Below are 23,123 nucleotides of genomic sequence, written 5' to 3' on the forward strand. Positions count from 1 at the left end.
GTCTGCAGGAGAGGTGCATACATGTCAGCCATTGGTCTTTGGGACTGAAGACATGGCGAGAGAGAGATGCGGAACCTGGCGAGAACTCTGGACGTCTCGTCCTCATGAGACAGGGAACGAATAAGGCATGTAGAGTGTCATGGCTTCTTTGACACCATTGTCTCTTAACCTACAACAGCCTTATCCTTTCCCTGTCCTCTGCATCCAAGCATGTTGGTCTGAATGATGTGGTCAGTGATCTAGGGCAAAGAGATATACAGCAATCAGGGAGCCAATACATTAGGATGGTCAGGCATTAGGGACCCTGTAGGTCAGAGTCCTGTATAGCACATGGGTACACATATAATGTTGGTTCCATTTCAAGGGCCTCCAGCCCCTTCTCTCACAGGTCAAAATATTTACCCCACCCTCTCAGTGTGTTTGTAGCCATTTTTGTTCCTATTATGTGCTTGCCATTTTACAGTAAATTGGAATCTGACATTGAGCATTCTTCAGCCATTCATCAAGCCTCCATGTGTCAGTGAGGCGCAGGACATCCAGATCTCCTTCCTGATACCGCAAAGGCTTCATAACTCCCCTGATCCCCAGACAACCCATTTGCATGAGCCTGCACTACCCCCTAACCCTGTCCCCAGTTCCTGGAATATGTGTCGGCCATGCCTGGTGTGGTCATGGACTATCCCGTTTTGAAGTCAAAATACAAACGTCCATGGAAGACCACTCCCCACATATCCACCCACTGTCACATGGCACCATTACCATCCATATTTTACTGTATCCTTCTCTTATAAATACAGTTGCTCCCATTCATAATTTTCAGCCCCTTTCCCTCTAACCTGCAGGCCCCAATCTCGAAGAATAGGTTCCTGAATGCTCTTCCCATAGCAGCATCACCTCCCCTCCACCCACCTTCTCCATACTCCTTTACTCCCTTTGGCTTTAGTTCCTGTGAATGGACCCAATGTACTGGTATTGAGTGACCTAACTAGTCAGGCCCAGATGCGAATTGTTCAGACTCCTGACTCAAAATGCCTGTACATCTCCCTGACCGTGTTTGCACTGCCACCTCCCCAATCCACACCAGCTGCTGTGGAGCCATGGGACTGACCAGGAACCACTCACTGGGCTGCAGAGGCAGGAAACATATTGTCCAAAAGCCTGACTGTGGCCAATCCCTTGGCCCACTACAGAAAGCTACGCTTACGGTCCTAGGACACCCTGACTTACAGGTGCCTGCATGGACTTTGATGATGACCACTCCCCTGAGAATTTGAAACCTAGCTGCCAGCTTGCTGCATGTGTAGTATGTTTGTCATGGAAGCTGCTGGCACATAGAGTGTGATTTAGCACGCTATTGTACAGCAAGATCTATGCCCTCTTCATTGAGGACTGCTTCACAACCAGGTTAGCTGCCTGGTTTATTGACTGCAATAATTGGCATGGAGAGTGTGAGCCCACAGGTAGTCCTATGCCAGCAAATGCCCAGAAACCAAGTGTGCAGCCTTATGATGCAGCCCGGTCTAATCCATGAGGTTTGGCGCCTGTTCAGCTGCGCAAACTGTCCTTGCAGCAGCCTTTCAATGCTAGTTCCTGGTGCACCCTGCATTGCAACTCTATGCTTCCTGCAAGTGGATCAGAGAGGTGCCATGATGGTCATGAGGAGTTAGCAAGTGTCAGGTGCCAATGTCCATGGTTGAAGGGTGCACAGTACCTTAAGACACTAGTTGGTGCTGAGCAGAATGAGGATAGGTGCTCGTTGCTGCTAGTGGTGAGCTGAAGTCAACGGCTACCTGCTCTGACTTTAGTGATGAGAATTTGCGATGTCCAGCTTATTCAGCAAATTTGGTAACATAGGATGCAGAATATTAATGATATGACTAATAAGGTGTTTAACTAGCTATAATTTCCCTTAATTGACAACTCACTGCAAGAACCCCACGATGTCACTCGGCAAAAGCATAAAAGATGCAGCAAAAATGCTTCCAGTACGAGAAAGCTCTCAGCAGGTCTCTTGTCCAATTCTGTAACAAATCCCATCATAGCCCATGTTCTCTGATTTTGCTGTCTGTGTGGGCAAGCTCAAACTGTTAAAATATTTTGGCACTATTGCTATCATATAGCAAAAGAAAATTAGCAAAGGCAGGCTTAAGACCAAAATCAACACAGGATTTCCAACAGTTTAGCTACACGTCCTTCACGATTCCAACTGGTAGGATGTTTACACTAGTTCCTGTGTTGACATTGGTTTTGAGCCTGTGTTTGTTCATTTTCTTTGGGCATGTGACATTAGCAGTGGCAAAAGAAATTAACTATTTGACTTTGTAAATGTGGCACATTGTGTGGACAATGTGAAAAAGCCTATTCACCTGTTGGTTTAAGGTTCTTCCACTCTGGAGCCTCACCTTGGACTGTCTTGCTGCTAACTATGTTTTTGTACTTTCATTGATGCTGTTTTCTGGGGCACACTATGTGGTTTCTACCAACATGCTTTCTCTTTGACCACCTTGTATTATAGCCTCTGGGATCAGTTTTCTTACTCAGCTGAGCTGAGTGTCCATTCACACCACATTGACTTACAAAGATCTGAAAACACATTAAACCTCTGAGGTTTGAGCAACAGATCACAGTTTCCATGCAATGTCCTTGCTTTCTGTGATCTTGACTTCCACACCAATACTGGAAGCTACACCCAATGCAGATGTTTTCTGTCTCAACCAGCATTCCCTCCAACTTTCTTTGGAACTAAATAACTTTGGAATTGGAAGTCAATGCCACTATCGCATGCTGACAGTGATCACTGTGCACAAGTTTAGACGGACCATTGGTCTCAACACTGTGATGTTCTCTTTCTCCAAAAGACCTTTCTCAAAGGCCTGTGAAAACTAGTTCCATTACCCACTTACACAGCTTGGTCCCTGAGCCATCACAGAACTTGCTTTGCCGACTGATAAAATAATTAATTGATTGGGGCGACACGGTGGCTCAGTGGTTAGTACTGCTGACTCACGAAACCAGCCACCATTTGTCTTGCTGACAGCTGATGAAACAGCTGGCTGTGCCCCATTCTAGAGAGTCCCCATTACAATCTTTGGCTTGGAACCTGACATACCCCTCATTCCAATAGAGCCAGTCACAGTAACAGAAATCCGACTATCAATACTATATTCCCCTGAGAGTGCCCCCACCCCTCCCCTCACCACCCCCAACTGTATCCAAAATGGCATTTGGGATGGGGATAGCTGCAGAAGACTCCTGCACTACCCACCATCTACCATTCCTAGCCGTCAACCATCTACCTGACTGTATCTGCAGTATCTCCACCTTCCTGAAACTGCCGTCCATCACATCCCCTTGCTCTAGTAAATTCCTCATTGGCAGTAACTGCAGCTCCAATTGATTTAGAAGATCAAATGCTCATTTGAAATATATATTGTATAGTCGCACGTTGAATATAAACTGCAAAGAATCCGTGGTAAAATGGCGTGACCTTGGTGTTTTAATTATTATTTGGTTTGCTTGTATAGCTGAGTGGCACACTTCACACGTCTAATTGTTAAAATAACTTGTGTGTTTCTGCAAACCCATTCCTTTAGGACGGAACCATTACTGCATCGACAAGAATTATGCTGGAACTCTTATCATTTGGGACAGGATTTTCGGTAAGTAGAACCGACTAGTCTGTTTTAGTATAAATTCAATTCTCTCAAAGACTATTCATTGGGACAGTGTGCAAGACATTTAATTGTAATAAATATTCACTTCACAAGACTGTATTTAAAGTAGCACATAGCAGACAGTTGAAAGCCACAACAAAGATCCAAGCTAATGAAAACTTTCAAAGGCTATAAAGATTTGCTATAGCATTCTTGTTCTGTAATCTCCCCCAACCCAGTTTTCAATTCCATTTTGAGGAGCTTTTAAGGAGTTGAGGGCAGAGAATTAATGTGAAGATGAAGAATTTCCACTGGCTTACCAAGGCCATACTAAGGGGGTTGACATAGTTGGTGGTTCTGTACCCAGTATCTCACAGGAACCATACCTCTTGAATTAATATCGTCTGGTTAAAAGTTCCGCATTACACGTATCCTTCAGATTGAACAAATTGAAACCAAGAAAGTTTCCATAAATGCGCAATAAACAGAAAGATGAGTAAAATGGCTTGGTTCTTTCTCTACCATTGGAGACTCAAAGAACAGTATCTCATTTTCCACTTAGAGTTCCTGTAGCCTCTAGCATTCAACATCATGTTCAATAACTGTAGAGCCTGGATGCTTTTTACCCACTCCCACACCATGGTCCTATCATGACGTGGGTTGCTTTCAGCACAACCAACCCATTCTCTCTTACTTTCAGCTCTTGTTATCACTTATCCAGCTTCTGTTCTGTCTTGGCCTACTGTCAGTAATCCCTTGTCTGCCTCCTCCTTTCATCTCTTTCTCTTTCTCTGTCCCTGTCTCTGTCTCTCTCTCTGAGCTCCATCTCCACCTATCTTCTCACATTTCCCTTCAACCTCATCTTAACATAAATACCACTTTTTTTTAGTTATCAGTTCCGATGGACAGGCACCAGACTGAATTTGTTAACTCTGCTTTCTTCCCAAAGACACTGGCAGAGCTGCTGAGTTTTGCCAGCAGTTTCAGTTACTGTAGCAGGTTATACTAGACTTAGTGTTACAATATGACAGAATTAATCAATGATCTCCAAATGAAGACACCCCTAGTTAGCAGCAACCATAATATGATTGAATTCTATATTCATTTTGAAAGGGAGGAGAGTTCATTTAAGACTAGTATTTTAAACTTAAATAAGGGCATCTATGCGGGCGTGAAATCTGAACGAGCTGAAGTGAACTGAAGCAAGCATACTCAGCTAAGGGTAGATCAGCTGAAACACAACAGCAAACATTTGAGGGGAAATTTCGGAAAACTCAAAGAATATTCTTACTGTAATGAAGAAAAATCTAAGTGGAGGTCCCTCCATTTGTGGTTAGATAAAGAACTTAAGGAAAATATCACACTTAAGGAAAAAACATAACTATTCAAAGATGAGTGGCAGGCCAGATGATTGGATAGAATGTAAAGAACAACAAAATTGCTTAAAGATTTTTCAGGAGAAAGGAAGAGAGGAAGCTAGCTCAAAATTTATAACTGAACAGCAAGCGTTTTAATAAGTATTTAAAGCAGAAAAATGTAAGTAGAGTGTTAGTCCTCGAGACAGTTAGAATGGGGAGTTTAATAGTCCATGACAAGGAAGTTGCAAATGAGATGAATAAACATTTTGCTTCTGTCCTCACGATAGAGGGTACAAAAAAAATTCCAATACAGGTAGTTCTGCTATAATGCGTGTTTCATTAATGCAAGTTGGCTGTAACGTGAATGATGAACAGTGGACGCTGTTTGGATAATGTGAATTTTATGCTGTACAGTTATAACGATTGCCCAATAACGTGATTTTCTATGGCGATTTTCGATAAGCGTGATTTTCTGTAGTGCGAGGTCACACAAGAACACAACTATCGTGTTATAGGAGAACTACCTGTAATAGCCTCATTTCAGGAGGTGGTAAGGGAGAGAGGAACTTAGTAAAATTACAATCACAAGGGAAATAGTACTGAGTAAACTAATGAAGGTGTGGGAGGGATAAACTCTCAGATCCTGATGGATTTCATCCTAGAATTGTAAAATTATTAGTAATTGAGGTAGTAGATATGTTGGCGTTGATTTTCCAAAATCTGCTAGATACTGGAATGGTTCCATGTGACTGAAAAACAGCAAATATAACCCCTCTACTCAAGAATTTTGAGAGGCAGAAGCAAGAAAATATAATCCACTTAACATTTGTTGTGGGTAAGATTTATCATTAAGGAGGTATAGCTTAGAAAAGGCTTAGGAAATCCTAGCAAAACTGAACTTAATGGAGAAGATTCAGCTTGGTTTTGTGAAAGGGAAATCATGTATAAGCAATTTGAGGGAGTTCTTTGAAGGATTAACATGAGCTTTGGATAAAGGACTACAGTACCCCTATGTACTGTAGACATACTATACTTGGGTTTCTGAAAGGTATAATACAAGTAGAAACATAGACGTTTATTGCACAAATGGGAGGTGTAGGGAATAACATATTAGCAGAGATAGAAAGTTGGCTGACTGTCAGAAAACAAACTATTTATGAACGCATCTCTTTCTGATTGACAGGATATAACAAATGGGGTTCTGCCCATATCTGCTCTGGGCCCGCAGCTTTTTACAATTTACAACCAGGACTTAGATGTGAAAAGAAAGACCTGGTGGCTAAACTTACGCGACAAAGCTATGTAAGAAAGTATGTGGTGAAGAGAACAAATCAAGGTTGCACTGAATTAAAGAATCAGAATTAGAATTAACTTTATTGTCATGTGTACTCAGATGAGTACACTGAAACGTTTACAAGTCACCACTTATGGGGCCATCTTAGTACAAAGCTACCTAGGTACAGATTATTTAGTACAAATTCTTAGGGGGAAAAATGAAAAAATCAAGAAATATAAAGTCCAGCATTACAGGTCATTGGAATAAATTAGAAAAATAAAGAAATAAGAAGTTCAGGTAGACTTTAAGAAATAAGAAGAGCAGTAGGTCATTCTACTACCCTCAAGCCGGCTTCACCATTCAATAGGATCATGGCCGTTTCAATATTCCTCACGTTCACTTTCCTGCCCTTTCCCTATATCCCTTGATTCTCCTATTGATCAAGAATCTACTATCTCAAACTTAAATATACACAAGGATTCTGCACCCACAGCTGTCTATGACAAGGAGTTCCAAAGACTCTCAACCCTCTAGGAGAAGAAATTCCTCCTCATCTTCGTCTTAAATTGGCTCCCCTTTATTCTGAGACTATGTCCTCTGGTCCTGGACTCACTGATGAGGAAAAATATCCTCTCAGCATTTACCCTGTCAAGCCCCACGTTGATCCTATATGGTTTAATGAGATCACCTCTCATTCTTATAAACTTCAATGAGTACACTCCCAGCCTGTTTAGCCTTTGCTAATAAGATAATCCCTCTAGACAAGGAGTGATCCTAGTGAACCTTCTCTGAACCTTCAATGAAATGATAGCTTTCTTTAAATGAGGTTACCAAAACTGCTCACAGTACTCCATATATGATCTCTCCAGCACCTTGCACAGTTACAATAAGACTTCCTTACTCTTATACTTTACTCCCCTTGAAATAAGGGCCAATATTCCATTAGCCTTCCTGATTACACGCTGCATCAGGGTGCTAGCTTTCTGTGTTTCATGCAGAATTACACCAAAGTCCCTTTGACTTTCAGCTTTCTACAATTTTTTCTCCACTTAAAAAATAGCCTGCCTTTTTGTTCTCCCTTCCAGAATGAACAACTTTATACTCTCTCGTTATACTCCATTTGCCAACTTTTTGCCCACTTACTTAACCCATCAATATCTCTCTGTAAACTGTTTGTATCCCTCTCACAGCCTGCCTTTCCACTTCATTTCAAGTCATCTCCAAAATTGGTGACAGTACATTCATTTCCTTCATCCAACTCATTATATGTTTTGGAAACAGTTGTGGTCCTGGCACTGATCCCTGTGGTACCCCACTGGTCACAGGTCACCAACCTGCAAAAGAAACACCTTATCTACACTCGCTATTTCCTGCCCATGAGCCATTTCTCTATCCATGCTAACATAATACTTCCAACATTGTGGGCTCTTATGATTTAGCCTTTGGTGAGGTATCTTGTTGAATGCCTTCTAGAAGTTCAAGTACAACACAATTATTGTTTTCCCTTTATCCACTTTAGTTGAGACTTCCACAAAAAACTGTTAAAAATTAGTTAGAGATAACAAGGTGTAGAGCTGGATGAACACAGCAGGTCAAGCAGCATCAGAGGAGCAGGAAGGCTGACGTTTCGGGCCTAGACCCTTCTTCAGAAATTTCGGGCCTTCTTCATTGTTCATTTAGCTCTACACCTTGTTATCTCAGATTCTCCAGCATCTGCAGTTCCTACTATCTCTGAATAAATTAGTTAGACCTGATTTAGCTTTGATGGAGCCATGCTGACTCTACTTGATTAGATTATGATTTTCCAAATGTTTTGCTATTACTTCCTTAATAAATGATTCCAATACTTTTTGCAACAATAGATGTTTGGCTAATCACCTGCTTTTGTCCTCCCTCCCTTTGTGAATAGAATGTACAACTCTCTCCCATGACGCTAATAGTATGACCCACTTCCATCTTCATTTACCTTTGCATTGGATCCTTCCATGATCTGGACATCAGACTGGTGTAGTGCCACCAGAACAACTTATTCCTTCTGGCTCCCGGGGTACTGATGATCTGCTGATTTCTAATTGGTGGATAGGATGGCCTGAGAGTGCCCAATTAAATATCTGATTTGCATTTGATTCCATCAGGCCTTCCTCATGGAACTGATGGGCATGTCCCTATTGGTTCCCTTTTGGGGAAACCTTTCATTAGCCTGAAAGTAGTCTGGCCCTTGGGTATCAAGTGTCCATCAATCTCAGTTTTGAAGTTTTCAATTGACCTCATTTCTCAACAATTTGGAGATGGAAATATTGAAATAAGGACAGAAAATGGTAAATCAATGAAATCCTGCATCAATTAGCACCAAACTTCTAATCTCACTTGCACTGAAGCTTTGAAAACTTTGTCCTCATTCCCTGCCTGTAATACTCACTGGGGCCAGTCACTCCCTGAAACTGCCTAGCTATCTTTCATTTGTTGATTCACAATGCCCTGCATCTGCAAGCATTGGTATGTAGCAACAAATCTTCTAATCCTCTAATCCTTTGGGCCTTATGCAGCTGACAGAGCTAACATAAGGCAAGACATTGTTTGATTTGGTGCAAAAGTTGTTTTATTCCAAGCAGACAAAACATAAAAAAAATTTGAGTATTATGAATTCCATTTATCAGTTAATTTTTGGTTCATGTACTGTTGCTGAAATAAAGAACATGTGTGTTTCAGTCTATTGGGTGGGACTGTTACATGATGGAAAAGCACTATTCTTTTTTTGCCCTTTGCTCTTGACAGGCATTTTTTGTGTCCTGTGTGTTTTTGAAAAGTCTTTGGCTCCTTAGCCACAAAACTTCTTTTAAAAATGTTGACACGGGGGTGTTAACTGTCATCCTGAGTATGGCCAGACACTACTTACAAATAGGCTATTGTTGAAACCCATGCAAAGCAATTGCCTGCCCCACATTTATATTACTTTTTGCCAATATGAATGATTGGCCAGACTCTGCATGAAGCTATCTGGAAAATCTCCTCCCTTTATACAAGTCATAATAATCTGCGCCATTAAAATTCACCTCTTTACTCAAAAGCCTAGTTTCCTGCGGACATCCTTCTTTGTGTCATTTGGGTGAACAATTCACTCAATGTAGAAAATAGGAATTAAAAATCTTGTAAACAACACCCAATTGATGTACTTCAAGGAATTTAGTTCTGTCACCATTTCTCTTACACAGCTGTCACATGAACTCTATTCTTATAAAGATTACTTCCTGTCCTGTAATTAGGTGATTTTTCCCAGCTGATTTGATAACATAGAAATTAGGACCAGGGATAGACCCTTCAAACCTGCTCTGCTATTCAATATGATCATGGTTGATCCTCTATCTCAATGCATATTTCCACTTTCTCCCCAACTTGAAACCTTTAATACCAAAAACAAACTCTTTCTTGAATGTACTCAGTGACCTAGCCTCCATTGTTCTCCCATTTGTGCAGATTTGTCTCGCTATAATTGTTTAACTTGAAGTTGTTTTATGTAAAAACCTCATTTGTCGCTTAAGTTAGTGCATGAGTTAGATCTCTTGCAGTATATGTTACATGCACCAAGGTTTTGTATTAGTTGAAGTTTATGGAAAGAATGAGAGAGATGAAAACCAGGAGACTGCAAAACCTGCAGGAGTGAAAACAATAGGACCTGCAGGGTATGCCTTTACTGAGGCAGCAGTTAAAGTGAGGGCTAGGCTCAGGACCTTCAGGAGCAGACACAGCCTGACCCATGGGAGACACCTTTATCAAAGGTGACCTAGGAGCAGCTACACTGACTCTGACCAAAGATTGAATAGTAACATCATAAGTCAACTTGAAAAGCATTGTTTGGTGAGAAGCTTCTGTTAGGGAGTGAGTTTAAATCGCTTAAAACTGAAAAAAAATTTATGAAGAATAATGTCTTAGATTACATTAAGGAACATGACAAAAGTGAAGCAAAGTCAAGTCAAGCCAAAGTAAACTAAAATCATAAAGTAAAACAAAAATAATAAAGTTAACATAAATGAAGTCAGATTTCCAATAAGGTTTTATCATAAATTTATACTTATTCTAAGGGTAACAAATAGTTTTTACTGTTATAGGATGGTAGGTCAGCTTGGCCAAATGCAGTGTACATCTTGCGGAATGTGTGAAGTCATGGACATAAAATATGTCTTAGACAAATGCATCTGCAGGAATGCTACTGGCTGCACAAGCTTGAGCTCTGGGTTTTGGAACTTCAGCAGTGGCTAGAGTATCTGTTGTGCATCCACAAGGTAGAGGGCTACGTACATTGCATGTGTAGGAAGGTTATCACACCACGAGTTAGAGGATTGCAGGCAGAGAAGGCAGGGGTGACCATCAGGCAATGTAGGAGAACTAGGCACATAGTTCAGAAGTCCACTAAGTTAGTTGTGCTTGCTGATTGCTATAGTTAGTTTCCAAAAATGGAAGACCAACATGGTTCCTTAGGGGAGTGCAGCCAGAGCCAAGACTGTGGCACCACAAGGTGTCTTGGTTGTACTTGAGGGAGGATGAAGAATGGAAGAGCAATAGTGCAATAGTGATAGGGGATTCCATAATCAGGGGATCAGACAAGCATATCTGTGGCATGAAATGTGACTGCAAGAGGATGTGTTGTCTCCCTGGTTCTAGTACCAACATGTTGTGGAGCAAGTGCAGGATATTGTTTTGGGGAGGAGAATCAGACAGATTTTTTTCATCCAGATTTGTACCAATGACATAGATCGGAACAGGGATCAGATCGTGAAAGCAGAATCCACGGAGCTAGGAAAGAAATTTAAGCAATTGGACCTCAAGTGTAGTCATTTCAGCATTACTCCCAGTGCCACATACATAAAAACAGGAGGTTTGGTTGATCGAATACATAGCTGGAGAACTGAAGATTTCTGAAGAATTGGGACAGGTTCTGAGGCAGGTGAGGTGTGTACAAACTAGATAGGTTACATCTGAACAGGACTGATATTCATACAAGGAGGTATCTAGTGTTGTTGGAGTTGGGTTTAAACTAGCTTGTCAATGGGATGGGAACTTAAGGGGTAACTGGGGGGAACAATTAAAAATAGAGGGGTTGCCAGTTAGGACCAAGATGAGGATAAATTCTTTTACTCAGACAGCTGTGAATTGTTGGAATTTTCTACCCTAGAAGGCTGTGGAAGCTCAGTTTTTGAGCATGCTTAAAGTAGAGATTGATAGATTTCTGACTACCAATGGTGTAAAATGTTATGGGTTTGTAAAAGGCATCGGGATGTTTGATCAGCATGATTGTATTAAATGATGGAGCAGACTTGCCTGGCTGAATAGCTCCCATCTGCTCCTATAGAGGGTGCAGGATAAGAAGATCCCAAAGAGAACATTGGGATCGCTGGTTCGAAAGGTGACAAGGTGTGCGTGAGAATTTTAGCAGCAACAGATAGGTTCAGATAAGGAGTACAACAGAAAGTACAAGAAGTAAATATGTGACCTTTCCGATGGAGAGTAAGGGGGTCAGGAATACATGAGTACAAGAATGTGAAAAGTCTGGACCACATTGAGAGATGATGTCAGAAGAGGGTGAAGGATTCAAGACTGAGAATTTCTGTAGATTCGTTTTGTTTGGAGTGTGTTTAACATTTTAAACCAAGGGGTCAAATCCTGCATTCGAAGCTAGGAATGCAGATCAGTCATATATTAATTTGAACTAAACATTTTTTAAAAGCATTTAATGAAAACTAAAATTTTACTTGCTTTAGTTCAGCTATATAAACCAAGGGGTCAAATCCTGCATTCAAAGCTAGGAATGCAGATCAGCCATATATTAATTTGAACTAAACATTTTTTAAAAACATTTAATGAAAATTAAAATTTTACTTGCTTTAGTTCACCTATATGAACTGTGAAGTTGGCTTTCTTGAGGCCCTTCCTGAAGGAATGGGTTTGAGCTAACAAAGTGATTTATTATCGGCCTATGGATAGATGTGAGGACCATCAAGAGAAAGGAAAATGGAAAGGAATGAGGGGAAGAGAAAAGGAAGATGGAGGGAAGACAGACACAAGGAATGGGGTCAAGTTGAGGAGAAGATCAAAGCATAGGAGGAAATAGGAAGGAGAATGTTGATGCAAGAGATGAAGGGGAGAATGTGTGTCAGAGGATGTATTGCTTGGCAAACCATAAGAGAGGGGATAGGAATGTGCAGATGATGAGTAAATGTACTAGTGAGAAAAAGAAAATGCAGAGGAGACAATGGCATCAAGGAAATGGAAGAAGAAAGGGGCAGAAAAGAGGAAACAAAGTGGTATGACAAAACAAACAGAACAGGATGAGTGAGTGACAGGATTATTTTCTGGAACAGTGGTATCAAGAAAATTTTCATTTAGCACCTGCAGTAGAGCTCCAGAATCAGATGTCAAAGTCAATATGAAATGTATGAAAATAGCCTCATTCATGTTTATGTAATGGTGACTCATCAAGTTAAGCACAATAACATAAATGATACATAATTGCTGATTTCACCAAGTTTTCACGGACTGAATAATTAGAATCCGGCTGTGTGAAAACTGGCTGAGCCCATCACTACAGTCCAGTTCTTACATTTCAAAAGCATTAAGCATTTTGAAAATGTTCTGATAGATCCTGCAAATTCTTATTTTGCACTGCCATTAACTTAATGAACAACAATTGTGTGTTTTTAAGAGTTTCTTCCAGTGTCTAACTATCAAACTTAGGAAGTAACAGACTTCTTCACTGGCTTATAACTTACAGCAAATACATAGCAGCAAAATGAATCCTTAATGCTATTAACATTCCTTTATTTTAGTAAATAGGGAATCGAGCAGAATAATGCATGGCTGTATCTATTTCTCTTTGGTGAAACAGGTACCTTTGCGCCAGAGAATGAGAAAGTGATCTTTGGCTTGACTCACCCAATCAACGCATTTGAACCTCTATGGGTGCAGGTGCATATTTTCTTAATTTGACACAAATGTTTTACTTTATTATTAAAATTATCTGTATAGTTTGTTTCAAGATCATAGTCTTCTGTTACAGTATTGTATCAGAAATTGCTTTTCATGTTGTGAGGCTAAAATTATTCCCTTGAGATAATTTAACAGAATGCAAATTTAAAATGAGGGCTAAAGTTGAAAAAGATAATGCAAACTAGTTTTCACATAAAGACTGCCAATAGATCCAGCATATATTTTAAAAAATGAAGCAGTATCATATATTTGACCCAGTGAGCAGCCTTATTGACAATCTAAACGTTTTCTGTAATTTCTGAATGAATTTTCTACCATTTTCAATTTTTTTTTGGTTGCACCTATTGCTAAATAAATTTTGATTCATTGAGACATAATGAAAACATAGAAATAATATCGCTGGATGAGAAATCAGAAATGCATGCCAAAGCTGTGGGAAACAGGTTTCAAATCCCATCATAGCTGCAGAAATTTAAATTCAATTAACGAACCTTAGATATAAAACTGGACTTAGTAACAGTGGCTATTAACATTGGTGTAAAAACCTATTTAGTTCACTGATTTCCTTAAGGTAACAAAATCAAATGTCCTTACCTCATGGGGCCTACACTTGACTCCAAGATCCATGACAATACTGTTGACTCTAACTTCTCTCTGTAATTAGTAATCTACTCAGTTCAAAAGCAATTAAGGATGGGTATCAAACACTGTCCTAGTTAGTGATGCCTAAAAAGTTCATTCTTTAATATGTTTACTTCTTTCAATCTAATGTGACATTTGTATCCTTTGGTCGATAGACACAGAGCAGAGATTGAGCTGTCAAGGGAAGGTGGGTACAGGTCTGGTGGAGAATTTAGAGTGTTGCCTGAAAGGTAACCCTGGGTCAGACAGCCAATGACCTAACCCAGTATGAGGCTTAACCCATCAGGTTTGCAGGAAAATGCTAAAACACACTAGAACTGACAGGGTAAGCAATTGAAATAGTCACTGATATAAATAACTGAGGATTTAACTCATTATTCTGACATTAACAAAAACTCACTGGTTCACTGGTATCTGCAACTGACCAGGGACAGGCTAGTATATGCACAGCATTGACTGTTCAATGAAACTACCAGAGTGGGAAGCCTTCAAACAGTGAGCCCTAATAGCTGCCTCTCTGCCAAGGTAAGAGGCTTCTGCTCACAGCACGTCATTTAAAAGAGCCATCTCCTTTCTTGTTAGGTGTTATTCAACCTGTCAGAAATCAGTTTACCAGTTTGGGGGTCTTTGTACATTGAGCTTCATTTCACTGCTGTCAGCCTTCACTGTGATATTGAAAAATCTCCTGCAACTTTTGAAGAACAAAAGGAATAGCAGCTCCAGTAGCAACACCAGTTGCCTTCTTCTCTACCACATGCTGCTTCATGGACAGGGGGAATTGACCCAGAGATCTAACTTGAAGGGATGAGTTCCCCAGTACTCTGCCTGTAAGTAGGAGAATGGCTCTTGTCTGAGTTTTGTTGCCTCAAAATGTTCACGTTTTCACAGCAAATCCTGGCTGGCATTTGCAGGAACTCTTGGAGCAACAACTCCTTCTGAGTAGATCAGGGGTTGCCATGCTTTGTTTGTGATTGTCAAGCATGTTATCTTTGGAGGATCCCACTTCGCACTACTCCTCCCCAGTCCTCTACCTTTAACCTGAAGTTGTGGACTCTCCAAAAGCAGAATTGAGAGTATAGCAAAACAATGATGTGAAGCAAGGAAGTACAATATTCCGGTAGGATGGCAAGGTGGGTATTTCTGAGGACAAATATTGGCTGTTCACAAGAGGTTGTGTGAGGAGATAACCAAAGAAAGAGGAATGATTGGAGCTAAGACAGAAGTTGCTGGAAAAGATCAGCAGATCTGGCAGCATCTGTGAAGAAAAAAATCAGAGTTAACATTTCGGGTCTGGTGACCCTTCCTCAGAAATGATGGTAGCTGGGAAAACATTGGTTTAGCTGCATAAAACAGGGAGGGGGGTGGGGTAGGGAGTAAACCATAGGATGGTGCCCAAAGAGAGAGAAGAGCAGTTGGATAGACAAAGGAAGTGATAGCGATTTGGCTAGGAGGGTGAATAGTTGTAAATGGGGTCTGTAAGTCACTAACAATAGGTAGTCTGTAATGGCAGGCTATGTGGTAACAAGGCCTGGTGTGTGGGTTAGGAGGCTAGGATATGGGAGAATTTAGGCCCTAAAATTATTGAACTTGATATTGAGTCCGGAGGGCTGCAGGGTCCCCAAGTGGAAAATGAAGTGGTGTTGTCCAGCTTGCATTGAGCTTCACTGTAGCACTACAGCAAGCTTGAATCAGAGATATTCGCCAGGGAACAGGGTGGTGTGTTAAAGTGGAAGTTAAAGCTTGCTGCAGTGTTCCAGTGAAGCTCAGCGCAAGCTGGAAGAACAACACCTCATTTTTTCGTTTGGGGACCCTACAAGCCCACTGGATGCAATATCAAGTTCAATAATTTTAGGGCCTAAACTCTGTCATTTCCTAGCCCCCTACCCTACACCCCAGGCCTTGTTATCACACAGCCTGTCATTACACACTATCTATTGTTAGTCACTAACAGTCCCGATTAACAATTATTCACCCCCCTAGCCAGATCATTATCACCTCCTTTGTCTATTCAACTGCTCTTCTCTCTCTTTGGGCTCTATCCTATTGTTTACTCCCTACCCCATTCCCTTCCCTATTTTCTGCATTTTAAGCGACATTTTCCCAGCCACCATCAGTTCTGAGGAAGGGTCACCGGACCCGAAACGTTAACTCTGATTTTTTCTTCACAGATGCTGCCAAACCTGCTGAGCTTTTCCAGCAACTTTTGTTTTTGTTCCTGATTTACAGCATCCGCAGTTCTTACGGTTTTTAAATTATTAGAGCTGTACGGTGTGTGTACTGTGGAGTGCTGTGTAGGAAAGTGCTGGAGTGTGAGCCTCATCCTCTGTTTGTGCTAATTTGTTCACCTTTTCAGTCTGCCGGAGACCTTAGACATCTTGGGCACAATCTCCAGATTTAAAGAACCAAATTTCTGCTTCTCACTTCCTTATTCACTTCCATCAATCTTATTGTAAGAAGCGGGTCTCTTTCCCCTGTACTAGGTACATATTTGTGCAGTCCCTCAGCAGGTCCTTCAGTTAAGAGTCAAAACCCTGTGGGCTTGGAGCAAGGGTGAGGGTGGAGAGGAGGTTGCATCGTTCTTAAGTTTCCTTTACGTTTCTGGAGTTCCTGAGACTTCAGGAATCAATTTCATTCTCTGCTGGGAAAACCCTTTCTTTGCCAGGCTTTGTGCGTGATTCAGGCTGCTCTCTCCAGTTGAGAATCCCTAAGGTGTGCTGCAAACATCTTTGCTGAGTTAAAGATCTGCAGCAAAACTTGCATCAATGTCAAATAGATTCAGCTACCCACTTCCAACCTTCTCATTATGTGAGTACCTGCACATTTTCAATTCATAAAAAAAAATTCCTTTTAATGAACTTTGAACTCCACAGCTGCGCGCTAACATGCACCAGACTGCTCAGGTTTGCCAACTGCACTTTGAACAATACAGTCCTGACCACTCCAGACCATTCACATTATGTTCCTTGGCTGAAAGCCCAGACATCTATTAGATTATTAAAAATAAAACTGAGCTCCTGAGAAAACATTGCTTGTTTGACAGCTATCATTCTCTGATTTCTTCTGTTAACTGCACAGTCCTTATTTATACTCAATTAAGACATTTCAAATTTTTGCAGTTTCTACTATTGCTACTGTAAAGCTTTTGTAGCATGTCCTATTCTCACTATAGGATGCATTGGTTCTATACAGAGTATAGCTGTTGAACGGACATGCTCCTATGATGCTGCTTGGCCTGCTGTGTTCATCCAGCCCTGCACCTTGTTGTCATGGAAATGTGTAGCTTAACATGGAGGGTGTCACAGGCCTTTGGAGATGGGTGGGTGACATATCCTTGGCATGAGGGCTATAGATAAGATCTTTTCAACTTTCCTTTCATACTGTTTCCCCATCCAGGCTATTGTTGACACTTCTGAGGTGCTGTGAACCACAAGTGTTTGAAAAACTGGGTCAACTCCAGTAAAATTGCAGAGGTCTAAATCATGCTTATCTCTGCAATGGAACTGGCCAAGTCAGGATGAAGCTTTGTGACCCAAACCTACCTGCACCATTAAAAGGAACAGCTAAAACTTTTAAACCCTGAGGATGGATTAGGAATCCTGGAATTGAGTCGTGGATGCCATCTTTCCCCCCTCCACAGAGTATACATGAGTATGAAAATCCATTTCACCCTCTGGGATTGCACTCACTCCTGTTTCATCACCCTTTCCTTCTTAACATGTTTTGTACATTATACTTTTGCAGTTTAGTATTTGATCCAACAGCAATAAATGCCATATTTCTGATTGGGTTGCAACCCATTAATTGTAAAGTACTGCTTTGTATTTAAAGTTCAAGAAAATCAATTTATTTAGTTGTTATTGGTTCAGTCTTTTACCATTCCCCATCAGTATGATTGCAGGTGTGTGAGAGGTAACTGCCCAGTACAATTCCCCAGGAGGTCTTTTTGCTGACATGTTGGCAATATGCCAGGCAGGGCAGCAATAGATGAGGTTTGCCCACTCTTATCCCTACAACTGAGGCCTTTAAGCTGCCAATTATTTTTTATCAAGTTTCCGTTTTGGGGAATAACTTAATGCTTTGGAATCGTTAGAATGTATAAAGCTGACATTCTAATTAGCAGTACCAACACTCCAAAATGCAAAAGGAGTCTTATTTGAGAACGTGATGTTATGCCCTCCTGTTTCAGAAACATGACTTTTAGCGGTGCAGCCTGGTTTGAGTTACAAGACTACACCACACACTTCAAAACAATATGGATTGTGCTGGTTTTGTTTGCCATCCTGTTGATACTTGGAACTCAGAACTCAGACAGCATTCTAAATCTCACACTCAAGGATGTGTGAAGAGGCAGGCAAAGGCCTAAGTTGCTCAGCAAGAAAAAAAGTGCACAGATTTTCCTGAAATTGCAAAATTGATGATGTATAAAATACATCTTCCTACCTTGTGCATCAACTTTGCAATTGCCAACTTACTCCTGTACTTTTTAATGAGAATACAGCATGAGACACTTGGTGCACTGAGAGTTAAAATGATAACACATCCACCATCTAGAACTACAGGAGCCTTTCAAGAAGTAGAAGTACAATCTCTCCAACAGGATTCAATTGACAATTGAGCTTTGTATTAAACAATGATTTGCTGCTCAAGTACACCTCTATGCTCATGGGGCATGATGATAAACAATTTACTGCGATAAACAAAGCACTGAGTAAGTGAGTTAAAATAGCCATTTTCCTTTATGATTTGAAATGCTCCCAGTATACAAATTTACAGCACCATAAGACATAGGAGCAGAATTAGGTCATTCAGCCCATTGAGTCTGCTCCATCATTGGATCATGGCTGAGATTCAGTCATTCCGCAGATTAGGCACCCTCTGGCTGAGGAAATTCTTCAGCCTCTCTGTTCTAAAGAGTCATCCCTTCACTCTGAGGCTGCACCCTCAGGTCCTAGTCCCTCCAACTCACGGGAACATCTGCTCCATATCCACTCCCCCACACATCTCAGTATTCTGTAAGTTTCAATCAGATTCCGTCTCATTCTTCTAAGCTTGATCAAGTACAGACCCAGAGTTCTTCACCACTCCTCATAAAACAAGCCCTTCATCCCCAGGATCATTCTTGTAAACCTTCTCTGGACCCCCTCCAATGCCAACACATCTTTCTTTAGGCACAGGGGCCCAAAACTACTCATAATTTTCCAAATGCAGTCTGACCAGAGCCTTGTACAGCCCCAGCAATACATCTCTGTTCTTGTATTCTAGTCCTCTTGAAATGAATGCTGACATTGCATTTGCCTGCTAACTGCCAACTGAACCTGCATATTAACCTGAAAAGAATCCTGAACTAGGATTCCCAAGTTCCTTTTGTGTTTCAGATTTCCAAAGTCTTTCACCATTTAGAAAATAGTTTCTGCCTCTATTCTTCCTACCGAATTGCATAACCTCACACTTTCCCACATTGCATTCCATCTGCCACTCCTTTGCCTGATCTCCTTGGCTGTCCAAATCCTGCAGCCTTTCCACTTCCTCAGCACTCCCTGGCCTCCAACCATCATTGTGTCATCTGCAAACTTAGCAGCAATGCTCTCAGATCCTTCATCCAGATCTTTAATATATAACCAAATTTCCTAGTAAGGGATACAAATCATCCGTTAGATGCAGTTTGATTTTGACAGTCTAATTTTCTTCCCAAACTCTCAGGCTTAAATCTCATCACTGCCAGAATACCTATGCATTGTTATAAAATCTAAGTAGCATCAAATTGTAAACTGACTTAGATGTATAAAATAATGATCACCGTTATGTTTGATATGTGGGTGGGGCTAGTTATCAAGGGAATGAACGATTATTGGGCATATGGAAGAAAGTCGATTTGAGGTTAAAATCAGATCAGCCATTGGCTTATTGAATGGTGAACTGGTTTGAAAAGGCAAGTGGCCTACTCTTGTTCCTTAAATGTATGTTTCTGTTGAGATTAATGGGAGAGTTGCAAAATCCCAAGAAAATGTGGAGTTATGCTATTAATGGTATTACCAGTCTCCCTTACATAATTCAAGGGCCCTTGTAATATTGCAAGTCCCCAATAGATTTATAGTACTTGACATCTCAAGAAAGGCATCTTGCTGATCTTAGGAACAAAAACAAAAGATGCTGGAAATCATAAACAAAAACAGAAATTTCTCAAAATCCTGCTGAGTTTTCCCAGCAGTTTCTGTTCTTGTTGCTGATTTTAGCAATGGTAATGATCTTTCCACCCTCAAGGATGTAGCTTACAACTGACATTTTCACATCTAGAATTTTGTCAGTATGGAGAACACAGCTTATAATATGATAGTACCTCCTAAACCATTGTTTTATACCTATTCTCCTGAAATGATTCTCACAGTACATTTGCATATATCAGTGTCTTATGGTGAGTGGAGTCAATCTTATTCAATGTGTGATTTTTTTTTGAGAGCATGTTATTTTTAGATTAGTGATGGATTGTTGCATGTTGTACGTATTTTCCAAAAAAGACAGCAATTTATAAAAAAAACTAATAGACCATAAGTATGTTGATAACAATGACTTTGATATGATTTCTGACATTAACCAAACTGTTAACCCTAATTTTTAGTCCACGCTGAAAATTGCAAAAGGGGAGAATGTTTTCAGAAGGGAAATCCAGAAGTGTGGCTTTCCCACATGTCTTTTCAAATTTAACAGCTGGATACATTTTAGATATTTTAAAAAAATTTCCCATATGTAGCCAGCCTGATTAATAGGTTGGCAGTCTGTCGAACTGGAAAGGGCCAGGGAGTAAATGTTAGCTAAGTCTGATATTGTTGGAGAGGAGTGATGATTTGGATACAGTAGAGCTGGCAGTTGGATCAAATCTTGTGCAGGGAATGTAGGCTAACCAGTTACAGCGAATGTGAAAGCGAGAATGTTGAGACTGAGGCATATCCTTACACTCCTCATGATCCACAAATAATTCAAAAAAGATACTTCATTGTCCCTCCTGTGTTAAAAGTAAAATGGAATCAAAATGGATGAACTCTGCTTTCTTAAAAGGTTTTAGTGATTAACTCGCATTCTGAGAGGGAACCTGGTAACTCTGTTCCCAAGTTGCTTCTGTTAAAGTTTGAAGTGGGTATGATGGGGTCAGGTTGGAGAATTTTTAAGTAATTCTACCTTCTGCCCTTCCAGCACCCCCAGTGCTGTGAGGTTAAAATTCCTCTCCTACTTACCAATAAGGCTTCTTAACTTTCAACTTTGAATATGCATTTTGAAAAATGAGGCGAATAAGACTTCAAGACAAAGGAGCTGAAGTAGGCCATTCATCCCATTGAGTCTGTTCTGCCATTCAATGAGATCATGGATGATCTGACAGGAAAATGGTGTTGATGACTGTTTTTTGTCCCCCACAACCTTTCATTCCCTAACTGATTACAATAGTGGCTATATCTTGTGATTTCGTTTAATTTTTCACATTTCTTTTTTTTTCTCCCATTCCATCACTTGCTTTACATTTGGAAGACATTTTGGGCAACACCTGGCATAAGCAACAAAATTTCTGTCCTCTTCAAAGGGCCAGGATGGCAACCAGGCAAACCCAGACTTGGGTGTCTTGAAGACATTCCAGCAGTATGTAATGAAAAGTATTATTTACGTAAATGGAAGGGTAAGGACTGGGTAGAGAATTTCAATCTAGGATAGTTAGTTAATGCTGTGCCACTTATTATAGTACAACTCAAGTATTTCAGAAACAAGAAATTTGCAATATTAAAATGTTAATGATATGTCAACTTGTTGCTGGTTACTTAACATATTTGAGAATGGGACTAGCTGCTGATGTGAAGGTTGGGCCTTGTTTAATCCATAGTGACTTTAATGTAGCTAGGAGCTAGAGAAAGCACATGGTTTGGGGTAGAGGGGGAACGTGTTTTGGAAACACTGGATGCATAACTCTTCTTAAAAATGTTTGTTTATGTGTACATTTTGGAGGATACACTAACAACATTTAAAGGTGGGTACATCAGCAACATTTAAAAGGCATTTGGATGAACACGTGGATAGGAAAGGTTTGGAAGGATATGGGCCATGTGCAGAGAAATGAGGTTAGTGTGTATGAACATTTTGGTCAGCCTGGACCTATTTGGGCCGAAGGGCCTGTCTCCCTGCTGTAGGACTCTATGCCTCTATGATATCTTTAAGTTACTCCAATCATTAACTGTCCACATTTAACTTTGATGATACTTTCTGAGAGAAAACATTACAAAGAGGTTATCAAAATAAGGAGAAATCATATAATGATGATGCAGTCTCGGAGAGTCATAAGTAGGTGATTTGAAATGGATGTTGAAAGGATTTTCTTTTTGTTTTGCTCATACTTGGTAAAATACATATCGGGACATAATGGATGGTAACAGTACTATTGGTGATGTTCAATTTATACCTAGTAATTCCTACCCTCAACGAAAATATGTATATCATAACCCATTAGAAGTGCTATTGATTAAAAATCTAGTGTGGTCCTGTGCATTAATTGGAACAAAATGTAACAAAAGTAGTTTCTAATGATTTGTCTTAAATTTCAAAGCAAGAATCTCCCACAAAAAGCGAGGTGGCTGTAAACTAAACCAGCAGCATTTATGAAACAATAAAACCCTGCCTGTCAAATAGGAAGAATTGTGGCGCAGTGGTAACATCTGGACAAGAAGCTTCAGGTTTAAGTCCCCCACATCAGGACTTAATAGTCTTGGTAATCATAACAGAGCAATACAGGTTGATTATCAAAGTCTAAATCCTTCTGTATGGTGAGATCTGACTTGCTGATATGTCTTCGGGAGAGTTTCTGAGTCTGTTGAACTGTAGTACAAATCTTCGTACAGTAAAGCGCAGCATGTGCATGTACTTATCAAGAACAAGCATCGTCACTGTTCGATGGCATGACCCACACATCCTTCAAAAGATGGCACAGTCAACACAACAGTGCAACACCTGCAGAAGTCTGTTTCTCCCTTAGGTCATCTTTTGGAATCAAAGATGACTTGATTCAACTTTTGGTTTTGTGCAGTCTCGGATGGCTGAGAAGTCCCATGTAAAGTTTGCAGACTTTGTCATATGTGGGGTAGGTGGTGCTTGGATGGTTAGGAAGAAAGGTTGTTTGAAGGTTTCTCTGTCAACTTGACTTCATCTCTGAGTATTGCTGATGAAATCTCTCAATGTATT

At 40.5% G+C, this 23,123-nt stretch overlaps 1 protein-coding gene across 1 annotated transcript in view; it reads left to right on the top strand.

Annotated features, from left to right (window-relative positions):
- The window catches only part of agmo (alkylglycerol monooxygenase), a 343,652-nt gene that overhangs the window by 217,938 nt on the left and 102,591 nt on the right, over window positions 1-23,123 (top strand). Inside the window, exons 7-9 of the mRNA XM_048612759.1 lie at window positions 3,594-3,659; window positions 13,168-13,247; window positions 21,402-21,536. Coding sequence (XP_048468716.1) covers window positions 3,594-3,659; window positions 13,168-13,247; window positions 21,402-21,536 — 281 coding nt within the window. The remainder of the gene's footprint in view (window positions 1-3,593; window positions 3,660-13,167; window positions 13,248-21,401; window positions 21,537-23,123) is intronic.

Source organism: Rhincodon typus, chromosome 2 (assembly GCF_021869965.1).
Source record: "Rhincodon typus isolate 14 chromosome 2, sRhiTyp1.1, whole genome shotgun sequence".
Classification (NCBI taxonomy): Eukaryota; Metazoa; Chordata; class Chondrichthyes; order Orectolobiformes; family Rhincodontidae; genus Rhincodon; species Rhincodon typus.